Raw genomic sequence first — 22,635 nt, 5'->3', positions numbered from 1 at the left:
ACTATTCATCCTACAGAAAGATATGCACATCTGTGTGATGTTAGTAGTCTTACATAAAATGCCTTATCTGCAATATATGGTGAAGAGCTAAAGCTGAGAATTTAAGAATTAAAGAATTAAAGCTTTAGTGAGACTGTTTTTGGTGAACATTTCATTGGAGGCTAGTAGTGGGAACATATTTAGATAATGAGGTTGTAGTTCTGTCAATATTTGTTTTGGTTTGGGTTGGTTTTTGAATTAAGTTTTAAATGGTGCACTAGTTTCTGAAAATACCAATTGAGACGTTAAATTCCTGATCTTGTTTTGTCAAACATAGAAAGCTGAAAAACTTACTGTGATATGGCAGAAGCTGAGGAGAAAAATCTGCTTTCTATGATTCTATGGTGGTGAGCCTTGTACCTTTGGATGTATGATGATTTTCATTTATCTTATCTGTCATTGTGGGATGAGATTGAATGATATTTGTTCCCTCTACTTTCACCTTGCTCTACCCATACCCATCATGACAGTTTGAGAAGGAAAGAGTCTCCAATGTGATGCCTGAGGACACCACCGCTTTTTGCAGTAACTTTTTATTTCAGAGAGATGAGAACTTTAATATGATCGATTTGGTTTCCTGTCTTGGCTTCCCTACTGTGTTTAACCTACTGCAGCAGAACTCCATGTATTCAATTCAGATGTGATTTGACCTAATAGTTCACCCTTCAGTGCACTGTGGGATGAGCATGAATTGCAGGTCAATGGCATAGATAGAACGGAGACAAAATGTACCTGATCAGCTGCAGAGATCTGCAGAGGACTGTCACTGACAAAGTTACGATCAAGAACCCTCTCTTGTAGGAATCCTGGCACTCAAAAGCTGTTAATTTCTTAAGATAGATTTGAAGTAGTAACAATGTAAGAAAACACACTGCTTTATCTTTGAAAGTAAAATGCCAGCTTTTAAAATAATGTTTCTAAAAATGTTCTGAGTTTAGAAACTTCCATATTCTTCATAAAGTCTTTACATGCAGTCAAATTCTGCTGTTATTTACAGGAGTAAAATTCTGGATAGCTCATTTTCTTGTCTTTACTATGAATTAATTGGGAGCAAAATATTAAAGATACCCCATGTCACAGAAGGGTTAGCAAGAGTAATTTGGGAAAAGTCAGTGCATGATCATCTAAAGCCATAGAAGTGCTATTAGTGAATGACTTATGATATTTTTAAACTGTGATTGTATGAGCAGCAGAATGACAGTGTATGTATGAAGGAGGGATTTTTGCTTTTATATCATAGCTTTGGGGAATGAAGTTAACGAGAATTGTGATACCTGGAGAAAGTCATGTTCAATTTGAGTCGTTTAAAACTACACTGATTATCGGCAGAGTCAGCTGAAGGCTACCACAGCCGTTCCTCTCTGGAAAAGGTCGTTTCAGAGCAAGCTTCCCCGTCACGTCCAGCCCGGCTTTGCTGGGCGGTGGGAACCTGCCCTCGAGGTGCGCTGTCCAGGTGCGGGACCCGGGATCAGGCAGCCGGGCCGCGGTCCCTGTGCTCAGCGCTGCCCGCCCCCTCGCCCCTGCCTCGTTTCTTCCCCCACTCCGCTCCGCACCCCGGCCCTCCGCTCCGGCGGCTCCCGGCCCGCCGCCACTCCCCTCCGCCCAGCCAGCGTCCCACGGCGCCGGGGGGGACATAAATCCCTCCCCGTCGGCGGCCGCCGTTCCGCGGCACCCCGCGGCGATGTCGGCGGCGGGCGGGCGGGCGCTGCGCTGCGCGCTGGCGGCCGTGGGGCTGCTGTCGGCGCTCAGCGCCGCCGGGACGCTGTTCCTGCTGGCGCAGTGGCGAGAGCTGGGCGCGGCGCTGCGGGAGCTGGAGGCGGCGCGGCCCGCGGCGGGCAACGGCTCCCTACGGGACCTGCTGGGCCCCGGCGCGGCGCCCGCCCGCAGCAAGCGGAGCCACCCCGGCGAGCGCGCCCGCGGACACGTGCGCGCCGAGAACGACGAGATGCTGATGATGATGACCTACTCCATGGTGCCGGTACGGCGGAGCGCCCGTCCCGCCGGGGCTGGGAGGGGAAGGGGGCCGGCAGCGGCGGCGTTGGCCCTTGGTATCCGCCTCCAGCCCCCAGCGGTAGGGGGCCTGGGGGGTAGTCGAACTGAGACTTGTCCCAACTGCGGCCCGATGCTTCCCCTAGATGGGCCATGCTGACATTGCCAGGTCTGGGCCGCTCTTGCTGCTGCTGGGTTAACGTTGTGCAAAAATACCTGCTTGATGGTTTCAGTGTGGTGCCTAAGGAACAGCAGTACTGTCATCTGTAAACCATAAGGTCTTAGAGTTGATGTGCCGTCTACCTTACAGGTTATGATTAAACTTCCAAAATGATAGTTACGTAGATAAACGGAGTGAAGTTATTTGTTAGAAGCATGGGTTTAATGAAGCTTCAAAGGTATAACTGTAATAGAGTCAGCCTTCTGGTTCTAAGGTTTTGGATCTTTTAAATCTCTGCACCACTAATAGAACCCCCACATGTTTCCAGCTTTCAGTATCTCAAGGTGAGGTACTTGACATCACTTTACCAGCACATGTCTCTGAAGTTAATAGTGCCCTTTCAGTAAGTGTTAACTTTAAAAATAGTACTCAGTGGGTCAGTAGAGAACTGTATGTCCTTTCTCTAGCAAAATTGCATAGTTTTTTGTGCTTCAGTGCAAAGATTATCCTTGCTTGGTATTAACTAGGTCATGTAGTTGAGAAGATATACAGGTCATATAGTTAAAAAAGCCTGAATAGATTGAAAAGCTTATAAGTTCTGAGTCAGAAGAAGTAGAAGAAAAGTATTACTGTTGAGAGAAGCTTAGTGGAAATTCTGTCCCAGTGAGGATCGCAGGCCTTGGCCCACAGAAAAGCAGAAGAGGCTAATTCCAGCTCCTATTGCTGTCACTAATATTATTGATTTAAAACATTACTTACAGAAAATACCTTTTCAGTAATGTTCCACTGGCATTTTTGTTAATAGACTATTGCAATGACGATTTTGAAGTAATAGCATTGCCATTAATATTCAAGCTAATGAGATTGTAGAGTACAGGTGTTCATAGCATAGCATTTTGATAATGTAATTGTTGGGGGTTTAGGATAAATAATAAAGTTAAAGTGAAATGTAAATCATTATTCTTTTAGAACCATAATTCTCAAGTTACTGTTACTGAACAGGATTCTTTCAAATTTGAAAACTTAAGTGACTTTCTAGAAACATACCAAAAAAAAAACCAAAAAACCAAACTTGGAAAACAACAATACGTTTTCTTTAGATTTTTTTTTTTAATCAGATAATGTTAAAAAATTTGATGACCCAGTGAAATATTTTTATGTGCTGTAACTAAGCTTTTCAGCAAAACATTTAGTCAAAACTTCTTTCTGTTTCTCTTATGAAACCATCTTTGTGTTTGGCAGCTACAGCTCATTTTGTTCCATCTGATGTGAATCGCTGCTTTGAGTCTAAAGAATCCACAAATAAAATTATCAGAGAAAAGATTCAGATCCTGACAGGGACTGAACACTGTTGATGCCATTCACCGTTAGGTGCTCAGGCTTAAATCATTAGTGGCAGTTGGATGTCTAGATAATCTTGGCAGTGACAGTTAAATATGCTGTCATTAGGTAGCAGGTATGGATTAAATGAATTTTATCATCCTCTCCAAATAGCACCGAGTGACATGGTGTATATTTTATCAGCATGTGGCAAGACTATTCGCTTATGCAGCTTCTCCATTTAAATCACCCCTGTGACTACTGCTGTGTGCGATGTGCATCGTTTAAATGTGTGTATTCTGCAGGGAGCTGCTTGGTTTTTATGCCTTTTTGTTCTTACAAAATTTCCATCAAATGTTTTTCATTCTGGCTGTTGCTTGGAGTGTGTAACTGTGCAGACCGCCTTGCTCAAGGGGAAAAGTCCTCAGAAAAAATTTCAAGCACCCCACTCCCACTCTTTCATTTTTCCATTTTGTGCCTAACTCCCACTACTGTAATACGAAGACTTGAATGCTTCTTTGTCTCACTTGTAGTGTGAGACAAAGTAACTTACAGTTGGTGAGATGATCCTTACTACACTGGTGGGCCTTAGAATGATATTCCAGCCTGTGTTGAATGTGGGCCTTGAGTGGAGGTGTTCTCTGAGCAGGATCTCTCCTGTAGCAGAGGCACAGGTTTCTGCAGGTTGGTGGTGTAGGTATCAATATCCTACAGCTCTATGCAACCACTGGTCAGGGGAGATCTGTTGTGGCAACTGCTCAAGAGTCTTTGAAATAGCTTTAGGTATCAAAAATTACATTTTTATTTTTAATAACATGAGCATAGTTTTTGGTTCTGGGCCTTTTGTTTATGAATTTATAAACATATGTATTTATTTTGTAAGAGAATAAAAATAGGAAACTGCAAATCTGCTGCACTAGAAAGACAGCTAAGCAGGTAACAGCCCAATACATTTGTGAGAAGTAAGTCTGAAAGTGAGATTTGAGACAGTGCAAGAGGTGATTGCTTATGGCTATCTAATTATCTGAGTAGTTGCTTCGTAACTTAGGTTGTCTTATTTTCTTTTTTTCACTCTTTCTTAGTGAGAAAACTAAGCTTTTATTATTTAAATAATATGCTTTTATCTATAGCTTTTCTTCATAGTGGTGCTGGCTAATTGGATGACTGGTACACTCATCTTTTATAGCTGATCAGGAGGTTCTGCTGTAGGCTATTTGCTGTAACACACTTCTCAAGAGCCATGTTTTTTAATTGTCACTTGAATTGCACTGATTGGTAAAGTAATGCTGCTGAGATAATTGGAGGGCCCCAAAGCAAGTTACAATCACTTCAGCGACCTCAACAAAACCATTTAGATTAAAATGCAGTTTGGATTAGAGCACACATGGACAATGTGTATTTTACAAGTTACATGGTGAAAGCCAAGTGTTTGGGGTGTGAGGGGAAAGAGAACAAGCAAATTCTGATATTCAAAACCAGTTAGCTCTTCTCAGCTAATTTAAATTGAGTCTAAAACTTGTAAATACAAGAGCTGTTCCAGTACAGTCTAGAATCCAGTGAATTCTTCGAATGTATCTAACTGACTTAAAATCCTTGGTTTGATTTTGCAGCAAAAGAGTACTTGCTGTCAAAATAGTTGTCCTTTATTTGAGTCTGTTAGATTTGAAGCTAATGATGTATTAATTTTAAAAATAAAGATTAACAGCAGCAAATAACCTTGTTAGGATTAAAGATCAATCTGCCTTTCAGACTGACTTGCACATGTTCTATGTTTTGAGACTAGTGCATTCCATTATTTGTAAATAGAGTAGTTGTACAAAGATGAATAAATGAGCAACTCTGGGTAAATAATTCATAAATTATCATATATTGCACAGCTTTGAAATAATGGTCTTTTTCATTTCTGACTATAAACATTAGACTTGCCCATGAAGAGTTGAGGCACTTCCAGTGCTCAAGTTCATAATATTCTCATTTCTGCTGGGTGTTTTGATGAGTTGCAAAACATTTTATGGTGTTGACTCTCACTCTCAGCATGCGGAACATATAACATGAATGTTTTCTCAGCCAAAACCCACATGTTTTGTAAAGATGACTTTTTGGTTGATAAATTTTAGTCTATTCTAGATTAAAAGCATCTATATGAATGTGTTTTTCAGCTTGGTTTTTATAAAGTCAGTCATTGCTGGAATGAAGTATTTTGAATACATGGAAGTCCATTCCAAATTAGCAGACCTTGGTTATTCCAAGATAAGAAATCACTTATTTGGAACATAGGTCATATTTCTCACTGGTTATGCTATGTTGGACAAGTATCCATCATTTGACATGAATATAAAATAAAGTAGAATGTAACTTTTATTGGCTGATGTTGGCTTTTAATACCTTCTAGTGATAGAATCAATGCATGGACAACTGCAGGTTTTACAATAAAAACTTTAATGTCTAGATGATGTATAGGATTGTCTGCCCAATATTTTCTTCATATTTCAGTAAGGTTTAAAATGAGGTATATTAAACAGATTCCTATGAGAATCATTGCCTGAAGAGATGGATGGTGTCACAGTATTAAGGTAGTTTATTCTTATGAGCACAGAATGGACAGTTGTATCTTTGGTTTTGGAATTATTTCTCTAGGCAAAGTAAACCAGATACTTTTATGGTATGCATTGTTTTCAACTTCACTTTCTCTGCAAATATTAGGTCCGAGTGATGGTGGATTTATGTAACAGCACAAAAGGGATATGCTTAACAGGTATGTTTATTGCCTTCAGCACTACACCTACGTTACCTTCAGGAATAAAGAATTACAGTGTTTTCAAAGAACTTGAGGTCAGTGACTATGTCGAAGAGCTGTGCTATTTACTCAGAACGTATATATCAATTGGGCTACTTATTTAAAAAAGATAATAGGTGCTACTTTTGGGTTTTACCTATGCCAACTTAATAGAAATGCTGGAATCTAAGGAGCTCAGTTGATGTTAGTTGGAGCTATTTCTTTCCCAAGACTTGGGTGTTTAAAATACTAGTTGAGGTTTAGTCTTGGTATTTTTGTCTATGTCCCCACACTTCAAGGCTAACATGGGCTGTGGGGTAGTGAGACTTAGATGAGTAACATGTTTGTCTACCCCTGCATTGGACCATGGTAGCAGGATGTGTTATCAGTGAGGAATTGGAATGGCTGATAGCTAGGACAAGAGAAGATGCGAGAAGTTTCTATGTGATTTGGTGAAAAGAATGTCAGGACATAGCCAATTTAAGGGCTATGGTCCAGCTTTGAATTGTGTAACAGACAGAGTCATGTCCTTTTTTGAAAATGAGAAGATTAGAAATAAGCCACTTTTTATGTGTTTAAGAAAATGCTTCACTTACTGTCTGGTTTGTGTTTTCAAATGTCTATTGCGTCCGTTTGACTGAACCAATTTCAACATAAATCAGTGTCGTGGTACTACTACCATAGTAAACACAGATGCTAAATACTGCTTCTGAAACTGCATATCAGTTCTGATTGCAACCGAAGCTGAACCACAGACAACTTAATAGTTTGCTTCCTTGGGCTCCAGTCTTCTGAATTTATGCTGCTTGGTGCCTTTTGTACCTTTTTGCTCTCTTGACACTATTAAATTTTGTCTCTGTTACTGGCTTTCTCTGCTATAGGCCTTTGTGACAATTGCTGCTTTTTCAAGCACCTTTCTTATTTATATTATGCTTATACAAGGATAATAAAGATCCTCAGTTTTTGAGATGAGGAAGTAATTGAACGCACTAATGGATGTAACATTGTAGTGTGGAAAAAATGGTCATTTACTGCAAAATTGGCAGAAAGATGTTAACTGACGTTACTGCCTGTACTGATTAAAAGGGATAATTGCTGTAATGGTATTATAAAATAGTTTTCACTTTACTCATAATGCTTTCTAATTAATGCTGAAAAATTGTCATCGTTAGGGAAATCTAGTAATTACCGTTATTTTCTGTTGTAGAGTTTTGTTGAAACAAGACTGCTTTGTTGGCTAGATGAAAATGTTCACAGAACTAATTTGGTTCTTTAATTGCAACTGCCACCTTTCTTTGTACTCTCCTAACCTGCTTTTCCTGCTTGTTTTTTGTGGCTTTTTTTTTTTTTTTTTTTAATGTGTATTGGTGATAGATCTTATTGCAGAAACTGTTTTGATTTATTCTTGCTGTACTCTTGCCTGCTATGCTTTCTTCTCATTGAGGCCCTGTACTTGAACTCAGAGAGAGTTCTTGAAGTCAGAGAGAGTGAGACAGATTTTATTGCATGGCATGTTGCTGAATAACTAAGCAAGGCCAGTTTCTAATACACCAACCAGGGTCTGCGGGCAGCTTGATCCAGACTGGAGAACAAATACGTGTGAAAAGCCTGATTATAATTTAGATGTAGTTAATAAGAATGACAAGACTTTTTATTATTTTTCCCAATTTAAATAGTTTGAATCCTGAACTGCAATGAAATATATATAACACATGAGAAATGTAGCATGTACTTTTAATGTGTGTTTTCAACAGGATTTTTAATTGTGACATTTGTCAGTATTGTTAAAGCTATTCTTCTTCTACGGTAGTAGGATTGTGCAGAGCACTTATATGAAGGAGATGTAATGATTGTTAAATGGCTTGCATCCATGGTGGTGTAAAGACACCTAAGCCCCTGACAGTGAGATGACCTTGTAAAGGTGGTGGTTTGCAAAACCTGTATCACTTGAAATTTGCAAAAAGCAAAATGTATGTGTCTATGTAATTGCTTTTAAGGATACTCTTTCAGTAAGTGAATTTCTGCTAATGTTTAAATAGTTATTTATAAAACGAAGCAGCTAAATCCATAGGTGTTCATTGTGAAATTTGGGGGGGTTTCCTCCCCTTTTACTGTTCTGACTTAATCCTAATCAATTCAGTTTGGAATTGTTTTTTATTTCTTGCTAGGTTAAACTCATCATTTCTTCTTTCTTGTTCTTGTTGTAGGCCCCCCAGGTCCCCCAGGTAAGATACCTGGTACAATTGCACTAACGTTTTTGGAGAATTGAAACAGTTGCTGGTACAAAAGTTTAAAATGTAGAAGTGTATCTTTTATGGCACAGTCTTCCTTTGCTAATTAGAGTGAGAGGGTTGAATGACTGCCTGCCTTGCCTGCCTTTATAATTATTGTATTTAGGTCAATTCCTCCCCCCTTTTGAGGAGGGGGGAGGTTTTAGACATTATACTTTTCTAGTGGAGGGAATGCAGTAGTTTCACATTTGCCAAAACATATTTGATCAAAACCAGGTGGAATTAAGAGTGTTTAAGTAGCATTTAGCTGAAGGCATGAAGGTATGTATATAAAAAACCCCCAACAACCCCAGTAAATTGATATTATAATTTAATACTAAAAGCATCACTTAAAAAAGATGTTGGTTAATGATTCCACCCTCCCACCTCCCTCATAACTTCTCCTCCTTTCTTATTTAATTCTTTCTGTTCTCCCTCATGGGTTGCAAAGCTATGTGAATGGTTACTTGCTTTCTTTCTGTGCTGCTTTAGCTGTGGGTCTGCTTAGAATAATTCTCTGTATTAGAAAAGTATCAGGTACCTTTTGTTTGTCGGGGCTCAAATAGCAATGAAGAGGGAATGATGTCTTCTCAATCAACCAGTCATGGTTTGGCACTGCAGTATTCTGGACAAGTAGGTAAATGTTCTTCTTGTGTTAGATTAGTCCGGCAAATATCATGAGCAGCATTAAAGGTTCTGCGGCTTGTGGAAGATGCTATAGACACTGCCAAATTCAGAAATAGGATGGGTTCCACTGTTCTTGTCCTTGAAGTGAAATCCAAAAGGCTGATCTGTACTGGCCTTAATGCAAATTGTGGGCAGTATTCATTTCAGTCAGTTTTCTTATGCTAAGGCCGGGGCAAAAAAGCACCTTACCTTTAAGTTTGGTTTCACAGCTTTTTATTGTGGGTGGGTGTTTGTTTGTATTGGTTTGGTTTGGTGGTGTGGTGTGGGTTTGTTGGTGGTGTTGGTTTTTTGTTTGTTTTAGGAGGATACTCTATTGGCATGGAGAACATAATGGCCAAATAGAGGATTTTATATGTCATATATATATATGTGTGTATATATATATAAACTTACTATATGTAACTATAGTATAATTAAGAATAAATTGCATTTAACACTGCAAACATTTATCAGTTATGCTGTTTGGTTTTGGTTCAGGGCCTCCTGGGCTTGATGGACGGCCTGGCTACAATGGATCAGATGGAGTCCCAGGGACACCAGGACAAAAGGGAGAACCAGGAATAAGTGGAAAAAGAGGAAAAATAGGTATCTTCTCTTTTTTTCTATCTCCTTTTTTTTTTTTTTTTTTTTTTTTTTTTTTTTGGTGGTGATTTAAGAAAGAAATCCTTTCTTAATGGTATATTCAGATGTACTTACTTTTGGACCTTTTTACAAAGAGGAGGGTTTCAGTGTTTTTAAAGAAGCTGCGATAGATTACTTCAGATTTAATCCACAGTAAGGAAGATGATACAATATTGCAAATTAAAGCTATTCAATGCACTCAATTGGATCTCAGTATTCTGAACTTGCTAGTAAATACTGTTATTGTAAGAATATTTCCATTTGCTCACCTGCCAACATAATGGCCTTTTGGCTTCAGATGTCTTTAAAAAAGGAAAGCCAGAATTTGCGGGTGGAATTTGTTATATGTTACCGCAGCTTTGGTGCCAGATTCATAATAACTATGGCAGAAACTGTATATTTCCATATTTGTCTTCTTTTCTGTATTGTCTATTTAGGCTGTAAACTCTCAATTTTTAGTCTCGGATATACTTGCTAATGCATTTAGCCCACAAGTGATTTTTTATGGTGGTTGAGGAAGCTATTTAGCCCAACTTACTGATTTCACCACAACATATTTCTGCTAAGAACGGAGAGGATCAGCAGCAGAAGTGCTGTCATTCCTTAGCTGTCCAGCTCATCATGAGGAAATGGGACAGGGAAAGGCTGACTGTAGAGAACAGAAGTACAGCTGGCATGCCAGGATCAACAGATCACTGCACAGTAGCTGAGGCAGTTACTGTGGGCAGAGCCTGTAAACTACTGTGAAGTTGAAAAGTGGCAGCAATTGGTTTATCCACTGATTTACCGGATGCACAATAGCAATGTGCAAGCATTGACGGATAATTGGTGCCTTCAAGGCAGAGTGAAAAAGCAATTGGGTTGTGCGTGGTAGAAGGATAAGGAGACAAAAGGGTGCCAGAATGGTAGATTTGAGAGGGGGCAGAGAAAAGAAAGATGAGTGAACAGGCTGACATTGGCGGGTTGGTATTTATAGTGGCCCATCTATTATTCTGGCTTTTGCACCTAGCTGTGTGGGTTTGCTGGCAGGTACAAGTGGAACAATTGTCTACTCTATCTTGAGACACTGCGTGATCTGTCACTTCAGTATCCCCAGCAAATACTTAAAATTGGAAATGGAAGTGAGAACCAGTCTTCAGAGAGTCAGGTGGCAATTGCGCCAAAGGCGCACTTCAGATTTCACCCCAAACTGTAATTATTTCTGATTTCACGAAGTCAATTTAAATAGTAAAACCATGAGTAGAAAACTAAGCATTTTCTTCTTAAGTATTAACAAATGTAATTCACTTGAAACCTACAGCTGCCAGAACACTTATGTTTCTACTTGTACAACTGTTAAGTTTCCCTCTCCTAAAGCAAGAAAATACTATCAGAAGTAGAGAGTGAAAGGTTTTGATGTGTCATTTGTGCAAACACACCGTTGTTTTCCTTATTGCAAAACTAAATCACATAGGACAAAGGAATGAATACCTTGCTAAATATGCTAGTTTACTAAACAGTCAAGTGCAAAAAGTACCTGGACTGACGCTTCTACCAAGTGTAGAGGTAGGGTTCTAGTAACCATGTGAAAATGTTACCAGGAAGCTGTATCTGTGCTCTGTTGGGACAGTGGAAAATGTTAAAAGTGCAGTATGTGTTGTAATGTTTAGTTATTGCTTTAACAAGCAGCCTAGAACCATGAAAATGCCATTCTTTAGTGCCTTACAAATGTGAGATAAATATATTACTTCACATCTTCCCTTACTATTCTTTCTTACTCAGAAATTTTCTAGCCAGTGTTAACAAGGCCCAGGTCTGTATATTTCATGTTCAAACCTCAGAGATCACTAGATAAAGAGTGTATTATTTGCACCAAACAGATTGTACCAAGTTTCCCTTTGTATTAGGCTACAGTGTCATTTTGAAATCAGACAAATTGCGGCTACCCAGTTAAATACAGGTGAAAAAAACAACTAGAGTGAATATGTTTTGTATTTAAGAGTGTATTGGTTGATGCTTAATACTTGAACAATGTTCTTGGTACTGAATCACTTTTAATTTCTAGGTGTGCCAGGACCAAAAGGTGATCAAGGGCAGAAAGGAGAACCTGGAGAAATGGGTTTACCTGGCAAAGATGGTATGCCAGGAGGAAAAGGTGCAAGAGGAGCAAAGGGTGAAAAGGGGGATGCAAACAATGATGTGATATTAGAAGGTAAGAAGTGCTCTTAGGAGCTCTCTTGCAACAGTGTGCTTGACAAAAAAAGATGTACTGTGCTTCTGAAGCATGAATGTGATCTGCAGAAGTAGGACCAACCAGTACAAACAGGTTATCCACAGTGAAGTTTGAGTGTTTCTCTGCCCAGGAGAAAATGTTCTCTCTTTAATGCAAGTCTTCACAAAAACTTTTCTGCTTTGGCTTTGGGTTGAGGTGTACATGAATTCTAACCTTTCCAGTACGCTACTAGCCAGTTGACCCCTTCCTGGTCTTTCTTGCAGTGTAGTTTTATTTATCTATTAGAAAATGAGGGGCAGATTTCCACTCAGGAATATGTGAAGCAGCCATAAATATAAGCTGTGTAAAATTATAGCATTGTAACATCTGACATTGGGGTCTCGGAATACAGTAAGTAAAAGCCAACAGTGCTTTATAACTCTCTAATGTACCTGTAATCCAGACAGATAAATTGCACTGATGTCCTACAACTTGCAGACTTCTGTATGGTTCATCTTCTAACAAACAGCACCCCACTGAGTTTATTGCACCAGATTTCTGTGTGCAGATACCTCTTAAGAAGGGAGGGGTTATTTTACAGATCTCTAAGTCCATCATGTGGACAAGTACAGTTCTCTGCGTGTTGCCTGTTTGCTCTAGGGCCTGTGACATTGTACTCTGTTTTGTGCATAGGTGCAAAGGGTGAACCTGGACCACCAGGGCCCCCTGGACCACCTGGGCCCCCAGGGCCTCCAGGGCCTCCAGGAAAACGTAAAGGTAAAGGTAAAGCACAGCTTCAGGAGAACATATACAGCAGTAAATGCACAGGTTAGTTCTTTCTAGTGTTCTTCTTAGTATAATAAAGTCTCACAAAACAGTAAGCATGTGTTTAATTTTGCTGGCATCAGTAAAACTGTACAAACTTAAAGCTGAGCGTGTGGTTAGGTGCTTTGTTGAAATATAATTTGGATAAGGCAGCAAGCTATCTCCAGTATATTAGTCTTTCAATCATGCTATGCAAAGTATTTAATTGTGCTCAGGCAAAGTATTTACATATGGGGTTTTCTGTTAGATGGGGTATACTTGGAAAGTAAGAGAAATGCAGTTGAAATTTTTAGCTTTTAAATGCTGAATTTTAATTTTATATGCAACCATAACACCTATTAACCAGGTTATGTTTCGCTGTATTCTACAAAATGAAATTGCCTGTTATTGGCAGAAGTGAAGCAAGCTTGAACTACCTAAGACTTTTAAAAGCTGGAGGAATACAAAAGGATTCTCTGAGACTTTGTGTCCATTTGAATATGTAAATTTTGGAGCAGGGTGATCTCGAGTTCTTTTCCCCTGTTGTTTGTTCATCATTATTGTATCCCAAATGACAGGTGGATCATGAGTCTCTTACTTCCTTTACTGTAGCTGTGTTGGTGAGATATATGGCTAATTCTAATATCCATAAAGAAAAAATTAAAGACAGAGTAGATTCCCTCCAAACTATGTCTGCAAGTGGCACAGCAGATATTGTTAGAACCAAAATACGAGCATCCAGACTGCTAGTTCACAGACTGCATGCTGAAGTGTAGCAGCTGCTATGCTTTAAGTCCCTGATTGGGTGCTGATCTAACTACGAGTTTGCCATGAGAAATCTCTGGTGTGATTTTCAGGTGTGCCTGAGTAGTAGTAAATTCTCATGGATTTAACTTGATATTGTGGATTGTTGAAAAATCATGTCAGGATTGTACTTCTAGCTTACTCCAGTTTGAGAGTGGAAGCAAACTTTTGGATTTGTATCTACATAGTAGATCTGGCTGTCCTTGTCCTTTACCCTTGGATGGTATTGCATTCAACAGGGCGGTGGCTTTCAGTGACTGTTGCTACCCTTAGAGTTCTGGGATGGATTTTCCTCCCAGCCCTGTTTTCAGGGGAGGTCAGAATGATCCTATAAACTTAGGAATAGCAAAGGATGTCTCAGTTACTAATCTTACACATTTCTGGAAGAGAGTTATCTGCGGCAGTGCCTGGTAAAGGGGGATTTCTTTCATAATTGGAAATGTAGCATGGGAATGTAGAATGGGCATACCAAAAGGGAATAGGTCCCCTTTCAGGAACTTACGAACTTCATACAGTTATTAAGTGTGAAACAAGCAGAGCAATTTGTATGTCGCACCATTAATAGGGTGATATCTTTTTATGTCACCATCATTCAGCACAGTTTGCTGAGATGACTTTTTTATTATTATAAATGAATGCATTTATATTTAATTAACACTGATGTAAAAAAGGTGTCAAAATTAGCAAGTGAATATTTAATATTGGGTGAAAAAACATACCAACTATTTCTGCCTCTTATTATAGCATTTAATTGTAGTAGCATGTAAGAACCTCAATCAAGAGATTCTGGGTATTGATGTATCAGAACTGAGCCCAGAGAGCCTCCTTACAATGGAAAGTAGATAGCTGGAGCAGAAATCTCATCCTATTTGAAATTCAGAAATGCATGAACTATTGTACAAGATATAATTGGACCATTTACTCAGGTACCCTCTTTTCAAGTGTTGAAACAGACTGAAGTGCTTTGAAGGATAAGCTATATCTGATGGATCTCTGATGGATTTTAAATCCCAGTGTGCAAATAGGAGTTATGCTCAAATAACTCCGCAAAGATGAGATCTTCCTCAGTGGGCATTTACTTTTTATGAGTCAGTAGGCTATGAGATCTTATTACCAAAATTCAAAGAATAAAACAGCTTTTGTAATTAAATATTCATATCCCTTTGAAGAAAAAAGAATACACATGCTGATTTACAACTGTAATTAACTTATTACATAGAATACAAGAAGAGTTTCTTTAAATTAAATTTTGTATCAGGTAAAACTTTAAGAGAAGAGAACAATTAGTTGAAAGCTCCAGTGTATTTGTTCTCAGTGGTACTGTTAGCTAATTCTAAAAGAAACAAATCATCCCTGCTCCACACTCCCTTGCTCCATCCTTCCCTCCCTCCCAGGCAGCCCAAATCAATAGTTTCAATGTCTTGTAAACTCTACTAACTCTCAGCCAGAATATTTTATGATAGGAATCAGTAGGATATTTATCTCTCTCCTTTTATTTTTTTTTTTTTTAATGGAACAAAAGTGGAGAAAATTCCACATAAGAATCTCTGATGGAAAACCATCTTTTTAATCTTAGCTGCTTTCTGTTTCATGGAGCTGAAAGTCCTCAGAGTATTGCAAATATTCTCAAATGCAAATAGTGCACTCAGCTTCACTGCAAACACTGACCTTGACTACTCTATAGTCTTAGATAAACTGCTGCATAGGGCACTGCTCATTCAGTTAACTGCATTTGTTAGACTTAGTCCAAGAAAATTAACTTGTGCATTGCAACTTATAATTTACACTGAGTGGGTTCCTTTTTTGAGATATTTTAACAATGTTTTGAGATCAGAATCTGGAAAGGGATCTGGCGGGATTGCTGGATTCTAGCTACAGGCACTCATCTTCCCCTGGTTGGACTGACTGTGCCTTATTTTGGAGATATGCTGTGGTCCCTTACAAACTTTTAATGTCATCACTAAATGTCCTAGATAAATGGGTGGGAGAAATGTGCGTAGTTCTTCTTCTATCTTGGAGTAATTTTGTTCTTCGTGAACAAAGAATGAATATAACCTAAAGGAGAAAACAACAATGCAGTATAATCTGTCCTTTCTTTCCTAAATGTCACAGTAACCTTTCAGCATTACTTTATAGTTATTTCATATTTTTACTATCTTTCTCATTTAAACTTCAGCACAGAAATGTAAGTCCTAGAAATATACTGGAAGGCAACAATGAAAAATACATATCCAAAAGAATTTGCTGCTTGCATGTCAAGCAGTATGAAATGTGTAAGGAGATGAAAGTTAAGAATGGAATTAGAAAACAAGGCTACAATGAAATCAGGGTATCTTCAGCAAAGAGCTGAGAATTTTTCTCCATGGTTATTCATTCTAAGCAAACTGAAATGTGTTGCATTGTTTTAAAGGCAGAGGAGGTACCTGGATTTATAGAAAAAGGTTCATAAATAATGTTATCCAGGCATTGTTTTAACAGTAAATGCTAAGAGAAAACTCAACCCAATTTAGTTACTCTAAATTGCTGAGGGGTGGGGAAAAACATTCCCAGGTGTTTGTTTCTTATGTGAGCCATTTCTATGTGTATAAGGAATATAGTGTAAAATTTCCCTTAGTTTTCATACTGATTAATAACATGGATGACTCACCTGCATTCTTACGCATTATGTGTCAGTGTATGTGTTCATTCTTTATTACTGTCTTGGGCATTAACAGCATGAGCAAAACTTCCAGTATTGCCTACAGAGTACACCCCCTTTGCTGATGTATATATATTTGGGCATGAAGCTTTTGAGTTTAGCTTCACTCACTCCCAAGAACACATTTTTGGTATTGCTGCTAAATCAGCCAGCTGCCAGCTATCTCAGTTGTCTGGTTATCTAAGGAAAAGGGCAACTCTGTCTTTCTAAGCAGCTACTCAGAAATTCACAGCTCAGGAATTTAATCTGTTGAGCAAAATCAGTTACTCCTCAAAGTAGACTGTCAGCCTGTTGACTTTAAGGAAACAAAACTAGCCTGAACACTTAATTTCCTTGATGGAAGTGAGAAAAAGTCTCTTTTTATCTCTTTTTGACCAGACTAATGTAAGCTTTTTGTACCAGATGAAACAAAATCCCAGTTGTCATTCCATTATTTTAATGGAGTCACTGATGTGCACATCTGCCATGTCAGATACAGAAAAGTGACATGTTTGACCCTTTCTCTCTCAACTCTAGGTGAGACGTGTGCTGTACCAAATGATGATACCCTGGCTGGAAAAGCTGAAGACAGAACCCCTGCTCCTTCAAAAAAAGCTGGTAACATGCTACAGAGTGCAACTAACTGCTACATACTGTTTTAATATCACAGATAATGGACATGTGCTTTTTCTCTACTAGCGTGTGTCATAACATCTGTAGGAAGTCCTGTTCACTTTGTGAGTGTACAGCAAACATTTGGAACTTGGATGCGGGAACCTGCAAATATAAGTGATGAAAGGATTTGGCTTACCATGCATTTTTCAGGTACACTAGGAGTAGTCACTGATCAAAAATCAGTTGTTATACTAACTATAAGTTGGGGTGCTTTCAGAACCCTAAACTAATAATTCTAATCAAGAATGATGGCCTTTGTACCCTCATCTTTTTCAGAATGTTTTCTGTATTACCTATATAATACTTGACTGTATGGTTATAGACATTTGCAGCGTCTTTAGATGTTTTCAAAGTCAACATCAGATTTTGAAAATAGTTTGAGGGTTTTAGTTGGGGTTTTTTTTTTTTTTTTTGTTCGGTTGGTTTTTAACCGATCCAAGTTTAAATACCTGCCATTCATGCCTTTTTTGTATTCTTTCAATAGTTTCCTATGGCTTTACTTCCCTAAACTGTAGCTAGGAGTTTTGCCTTTTCCTTTAGCTAGGCATGAAAATGAATCAGATGCTGCATGAGCTACATTTAGTGCAGGAGCTAAGCGGAAAAAGGAAATGTTTCTGTGTATTTACCAACTGTGTTCAGAATTAGGGCCCGTCAGGTCTGTGGGAAGCAGCCTTTGAACACCATCTCTATAGATTTTTATTATTTTGGTATGTGTGTCTGGATTGTTTTATCACATTCCAGCAAGTTGAATTGCTATTGAAAACATAAATACAATTGTTGTCTGTCAGATATTTGACTGAGATTGACTTTAAGTAGAGATTGAATTTGAGAATAGAGATTTCAAAATTAGATGAAATAAATGACAGTTCTCTTTTCATGTTTTCCCCTTCATTTAGGAAACTCTCTAAAAGAATATGAGAATTCCAATGCCTTGCTGAATGACAGCTACAGGATCATTAACATCACAGGATTCTTTTATGGATGTGGTCATGCAGTACGAAACAATCATCTGTACTATCAAAAGGGAGGAACCAATGTCATTCTGAAGTAAGTCACACATAGTTGGCTTAAGGCAAGTGATGATGTAGAAGGAGGAGCGAAGAGCTACAGTGCAGAGGTGAACCTCAGAAAAGCAGACCACTTGTACCATTTTATATTTCATTTTGATCCTATCCAGAATAGGAAGAATGGAGGAATGGTTCAGAATTCTTTCCAGAATAGAACAACTAATTCTTTCTAATCTGTAGCTGAAATGTGGGTCACCAGCCTTCCCTCTGCATGTGTAGATGCTGTGGAAGGAGAGGAACTGGGAGGGTAGTCCAGATCCTTTACTCTGCTGTGACAGTCAGTTTTTTAAGCATTGTTCAGCTCTGTGCCTAAGTGGTTATCCTGAGTGGTTACTGCGCAATAGGATAGTGGGGCCTCCAGATTAACGAGATGCCATGTGTAGAGGTGACAAGATTTTTCTTTTGGCTATGGTGGGATCCAACTGGTTTCTATTATATGTTACATTGCTGCGAGTGTTCTTGCACTTGGCTTTGCTGTGCTCATAATTGCAATAAAGAAATAGGAACGAAGGAATCTGGGAGTTAGAAACAAGTATTTGATTGAAAAAAAAAAGGGGGGGGGGGGCTCAAAAAAAAAAATCCGTGCATCTGCATCAGAGTAAGAATTGGTTCTGCTGCAGTCTGGGGGACATGGATGAACAATTACATGACTGGAGCCCACCTGTGGAACTTGGCTTTCCAGAGCTTCCTGCTGGGTTGATGCACATGCTCTGCTCTTGGGTAGGACTGTTCTTAGCTGGCAGGGGTTGAGTTTATGCTGCTAGTGCAGAGGAATGCGCCAAGACACCAGCTGAGGACATGGCGACCTGGTGGATTGCACATCTCGTTGTGGAGGAGTGGCTCCACTGTTTGATTTCCTCGTAATAAGTTCTTGCAACTCTCCCAGTGTATCTCCCTGAATTGGAACTGGGAATTACACCTCTCTCTTCAGTTTCTACTGAGGACAGAGACAGACAATACAAATCAAAACCAAACTCTCATCTTGTGGGAAGAGCCAAAGACAGACAGCCCAAGGGCAAGTGAAAGATTGCATCTGCTTTCAAATTCTCTTACGTGACTCTGATGTTTGAGCCAAGAACATTAGTATACTTTGATGTCTATTCTCAAGCAGGTGTGAGTGCTGCCTTCCTATATTTGTTTGGATGCCAAGGAATGTGAACCATCTGCTTGGATTCTATACTGCTTATTCTGCCAAAGACAAGCTCACTTTCTGGCAACCTCCTTTAAATATCTTTTGGGCTTTTTGTTTATACAAATACAACCCACAGTGATAGCACAGAGGTTCCTTGCTTTTGCTTGGGTACTGTTAATTGGGAAATGCCTTCACGTACAGATGAGCACAAGCTATTTGTGGAATTTTCAAAACCTCTCTCAGAAGTTGCCGAGACGTGGCCTTTCTGTTCAGTTATTCACTCTAAAGATTATTTACCTTCAGCACAGATAGAATGAGGCATTATGAATTCTGTGACAGCAAACTCCTTAATTTTGGGCTGCAGAAAAGCTTCTGGGAGTTTTTGTATTGATTTAATGGAAAGAATAGATCAGGACCTGCTTGGTTCATTTTGCAGATGTTGAAAAATATAGTTCAAGAGTTTTCTGTCATATTTAAAATCTAGTAGAACTAGGTTTGTCTGACTTTTGGCAGGTTTTCTCATGATGGTCAGATCCCTGACATGAGATTGCTTCATCCTTTCGTCCATTGTTTCATAACATGCTTTCCCACCTCTTTTTATTTTTGGTTGACTTCATTCATATTAGCAATCAAAAATTGTAGGTTTAATTCCCTGCAGTTGATGAAAATATTACACTGCATCTTGTCATTTACCCCAACGTGCCAGAAGATTAAGGGATTTCTGAGCTGTTTGGAGTTCTAGGCTAGACTGTCTTTGATGGGGGGAGCAGAAGAGAACCTCAGGAATGAAACCTCACTTTTCTGCTCCCTGCAAGATTTTCATATAAAAGAGGAAAAGAGAGGGTGATTTTTGTTGCAGTTCTTGCACATTTCTCATGAATCTTGAGATACTTTTTATCTCGTTGGCTCTTTATAAAAAAAAGTCCTGAAGAAAATCTGCCTTTCTATGTAACTGCTCCTGCTAAGGGCTGTCCTTCTAGCCCTTGCAAGGTTATTTACAAACACGAAGCAACTAGCAAGATTAACTGCATTGACACTCATGTTGCTCAGAAATCTCCTCCAGCCTGGAAGCCTTTTTGTATTGCACATACATGCTGCTGGAATATGGAGTTGCTGCAGACATGAGTTTTACAAAAGCTGAGGGGAATCATCTAGTTAGTCATTCTTGACTTTTCTTACAATGATTTTTCCAAACTATGCTATCAACACCTCTTCCACAGAAAAATTATTCTTCCAGTATTCTTCCTTCTATTGTAATTTCCTGGATCTGAAATGTTCTTGTCATTAAGCCTGTCTTTTAAGAATTTTGTATCAGTAGCATATTCCTGTATTGAGTAATGTTTTTCCTATTTGAGGAATGGAGCTATACAGTTAGATAGACATCAGACAATGAAATGTACTTTATACAGAAAGCATTACTTAAAAGGATAAAGCATTACTCTCTCTGCCTTTGCAAAAGCACTGCATTTTTCAGTGATTAAATGCCAACTGCAAATATATCTTGATAGTAGCTGATTACCCTCTTAAACTAGGAAAGGAACTCAATCTAGCTGCTCAATTCTGCTGTCCTCAGATGATCATCCTATTAAGGAATTTCAAGGAATAAAACCAATTTTATATATCAGAGATTAGACGTACAGTCTGTGCTGTTGGAGGCCAGCATAAGGTCAGGATTTTGGCTCTGCAAAAGTAGAATTTTTATTCCTTTGATGTTTACTTGAGCAAATCACTGCATTATCTGAACTATTTTCAAAAGGAACTCTAAGACTAGGTGAACTTGCCCAGAATTCATGCTGGTTTGGTCAATCACATTTTCTTCCTTTAGTTCCCACCTAGTAGAAAGTAAACTTCTGTACAGATTTCATAAGTTTGGGCTTTCACCTGGTATCTAATTCTTTTTCATACTCATTCCTTTTAGTTGCTGCTTTCATCCTAGTGATAATAAAGCTCATAGACTAAATAAAGTGAAACCTACCAAAGTGAGTTCATGCTCTCATGAGTTCATGCACCTTTTAGATTGGTTATTGCTTTGGAATTTTCTCCTGGTGTTTTGGAAGGTGATTTGAGTGGAGTACTTAATCTTAAAAGACATCAGAATGGTCCTCGAGGACAAGTATTTTCAACAATGCTTCTATCAGTAATGATGCACTCTGAATTGATTCAACCAGTGTGTATAAAAGTGAATTTCTAACACAACAATCCAAATACTTTATCTCATTTCAGACTGGGGCTTGACAAAGCATCGTTGGGCACATTGCTAATTGAAAACGCATTATATCATGGTCGTAACTACCTCTTTTCTAACTCGAAGACGTATTTCAAAGTAGCAGTGGATGAAAAGGGTCTTTGGATTATATATGCCTCAAGCACTGATGAAAATATGATAGTAGCACATATTGATGAAGAAACATTTTCAGTCATTCGGCGTATCAATACCACATACCCCAAGTCCAAGGCTGGTAATGCATTCATAGCATGTGGCATTATGTATGTTACTGATACTAAGGACATGACAGTAAGTTTTGCTTTTGATTTATTGAAAGAGAAGCAGATTGATGCAAGGTTTGAGTTACGGTCTTCACAGTCTGTTCTTGCCATGCTTTCATACAGTCTAAGAGATAAGAACTTGTATACATGGGAGAATGGGAGCTTAATGGTATACCCTGTACATTTTGGGAGATGAATATATTTTAAAATTTCATGTGCGGGAGCTGTGTTTGACTAAATAGATTATTTAAAGCTGTACGGTACGCACACAGGGGTCTCTTAGGATAATTCTCTGTTCACTGATGGTGGTTTCTGAGTGTGTGTAGAAGGGAGAGCAGGCGCCTTTGCATAAACACACTTCAATTATACAGGCCATTCTCATCTCTTTATAAGAATAGCTGTTCAATATTGCAGCTGGCACAGTTAGCACAGACTTGCTTTTGTTTTCCCCCTGTTATTCAGACGATAATTATATCTAATGTACATTGATTCCATGGTCATGTGCTCAGCAGAGACTATTTATAACTTTCAGTTGCAATCATCTTATCTGCAATCATTTTCTAGTCAGGGATTATGGTTTAGCAGAAATAATGATCTGTTGTGTACAAATACCTTTGTCACTTTCACTTAATACTTTTCACTGATTCTCTGTGAGCTTTTTTTTTGGACAAAGGTATACAGCTATTAAAAATGAGGATGGAAATAGTTGTTTAGATAGAAAAAAAGGAGATGGCTTTGAATTTGACAAGCTCAGTGAAATGTTTCTTTTGCATAAAATCCAGCCCAAGTACAAGGAAATGGGAATAACTACGTTGTTAAATATTGAATATACATAAAATCATGTTTAGTAAATGAAGCATGGGGGAAAAAAGTAATGAAGTATAAAATTGAAGAGAAGATGTAAAATTTATGATTAAAATTTCTTTTTTAACGGTG

General features: G+C 38.7%; 1 protein-coding gene across 2 annotated transcripts; it reads left to right on the top strand.

Annotated features, from left to right (window-relative positions):
• Positions 1-1,597: 1,597 nt before the first annotated feature.
• On the top strand, positions 1,598-22,635 carry GLDN (gliomedin). 2 transcript variants are annotated; one of them, XM_030497145.2, is made up of 10 exons: positions 1,598-2,017; positions 6,212-6,263; positions 8,492-8,509; positions 9,719-9,826; positions 11,907-12,053; positions 12,747-12,881; positions 16,876-16,956; positions 17,038-17,163; positions 17,910-18,060; positions 21,436-22,635. In XM_030497145.2, exons 1-10 carry the CDS (start codon positions 1,721-1,723, stop codon positions 21,893-21,895), a joined length of 1,575 nt encoding a protein of 524 aa, XP_030353005.2. In that variant the 5' UTR covers positions 1,598-1,720; the 3' UTR covers positions 21,896-22,635. The 2 variants fall into 2 exon arrangements, with proteins under 2 accessions (XP_030353005.2, XP_030353003.2); XM_030497143.2 differs by lacking the exon at positions 17,038-17,163 and having other exon boundaries at positions 21,436-22,628.

Source organism: Strigops habroptila, chromosome 9 (assembly GCF_004027225.2).
Source record: "Strigops habroptila isolate Jane chromosome 9, bStrHab1.2.pri, whole genome shotgun sequence".
Lineage (NCBI taxonomy): Eukaryota > Metazoa > Chordata > Aves > Psittaciformes > Psittacidae > Strigops > Strigops habroptila.
This window is presented reverse-complemented; position numbering and strand designations above follow the sequence as displayed.

Coding starts and splice junctions, on each gene's coding strand:
- GLDN (XM_030497145.2), top strand. CDS start 1,721: ATGTCGGCGGCGGGCGGGCGGGCGCTGCGCTGCGCGCTGGCGGCCGTG. Junction 2,018..6,211: donor TGACCTACTCCATGGTGCCG/GTACGGCGGAGC, acceptor TGCAAATATTAG/GTCCGAGTGATGGTGGATTT. Junction 12,054..12,746: donor CAATGATGTGATATTAGAAG/GTAAGAAGTGCT, acceptor TTTTGTGCATAG/GTGCAAAGGGTGAACCTGGA.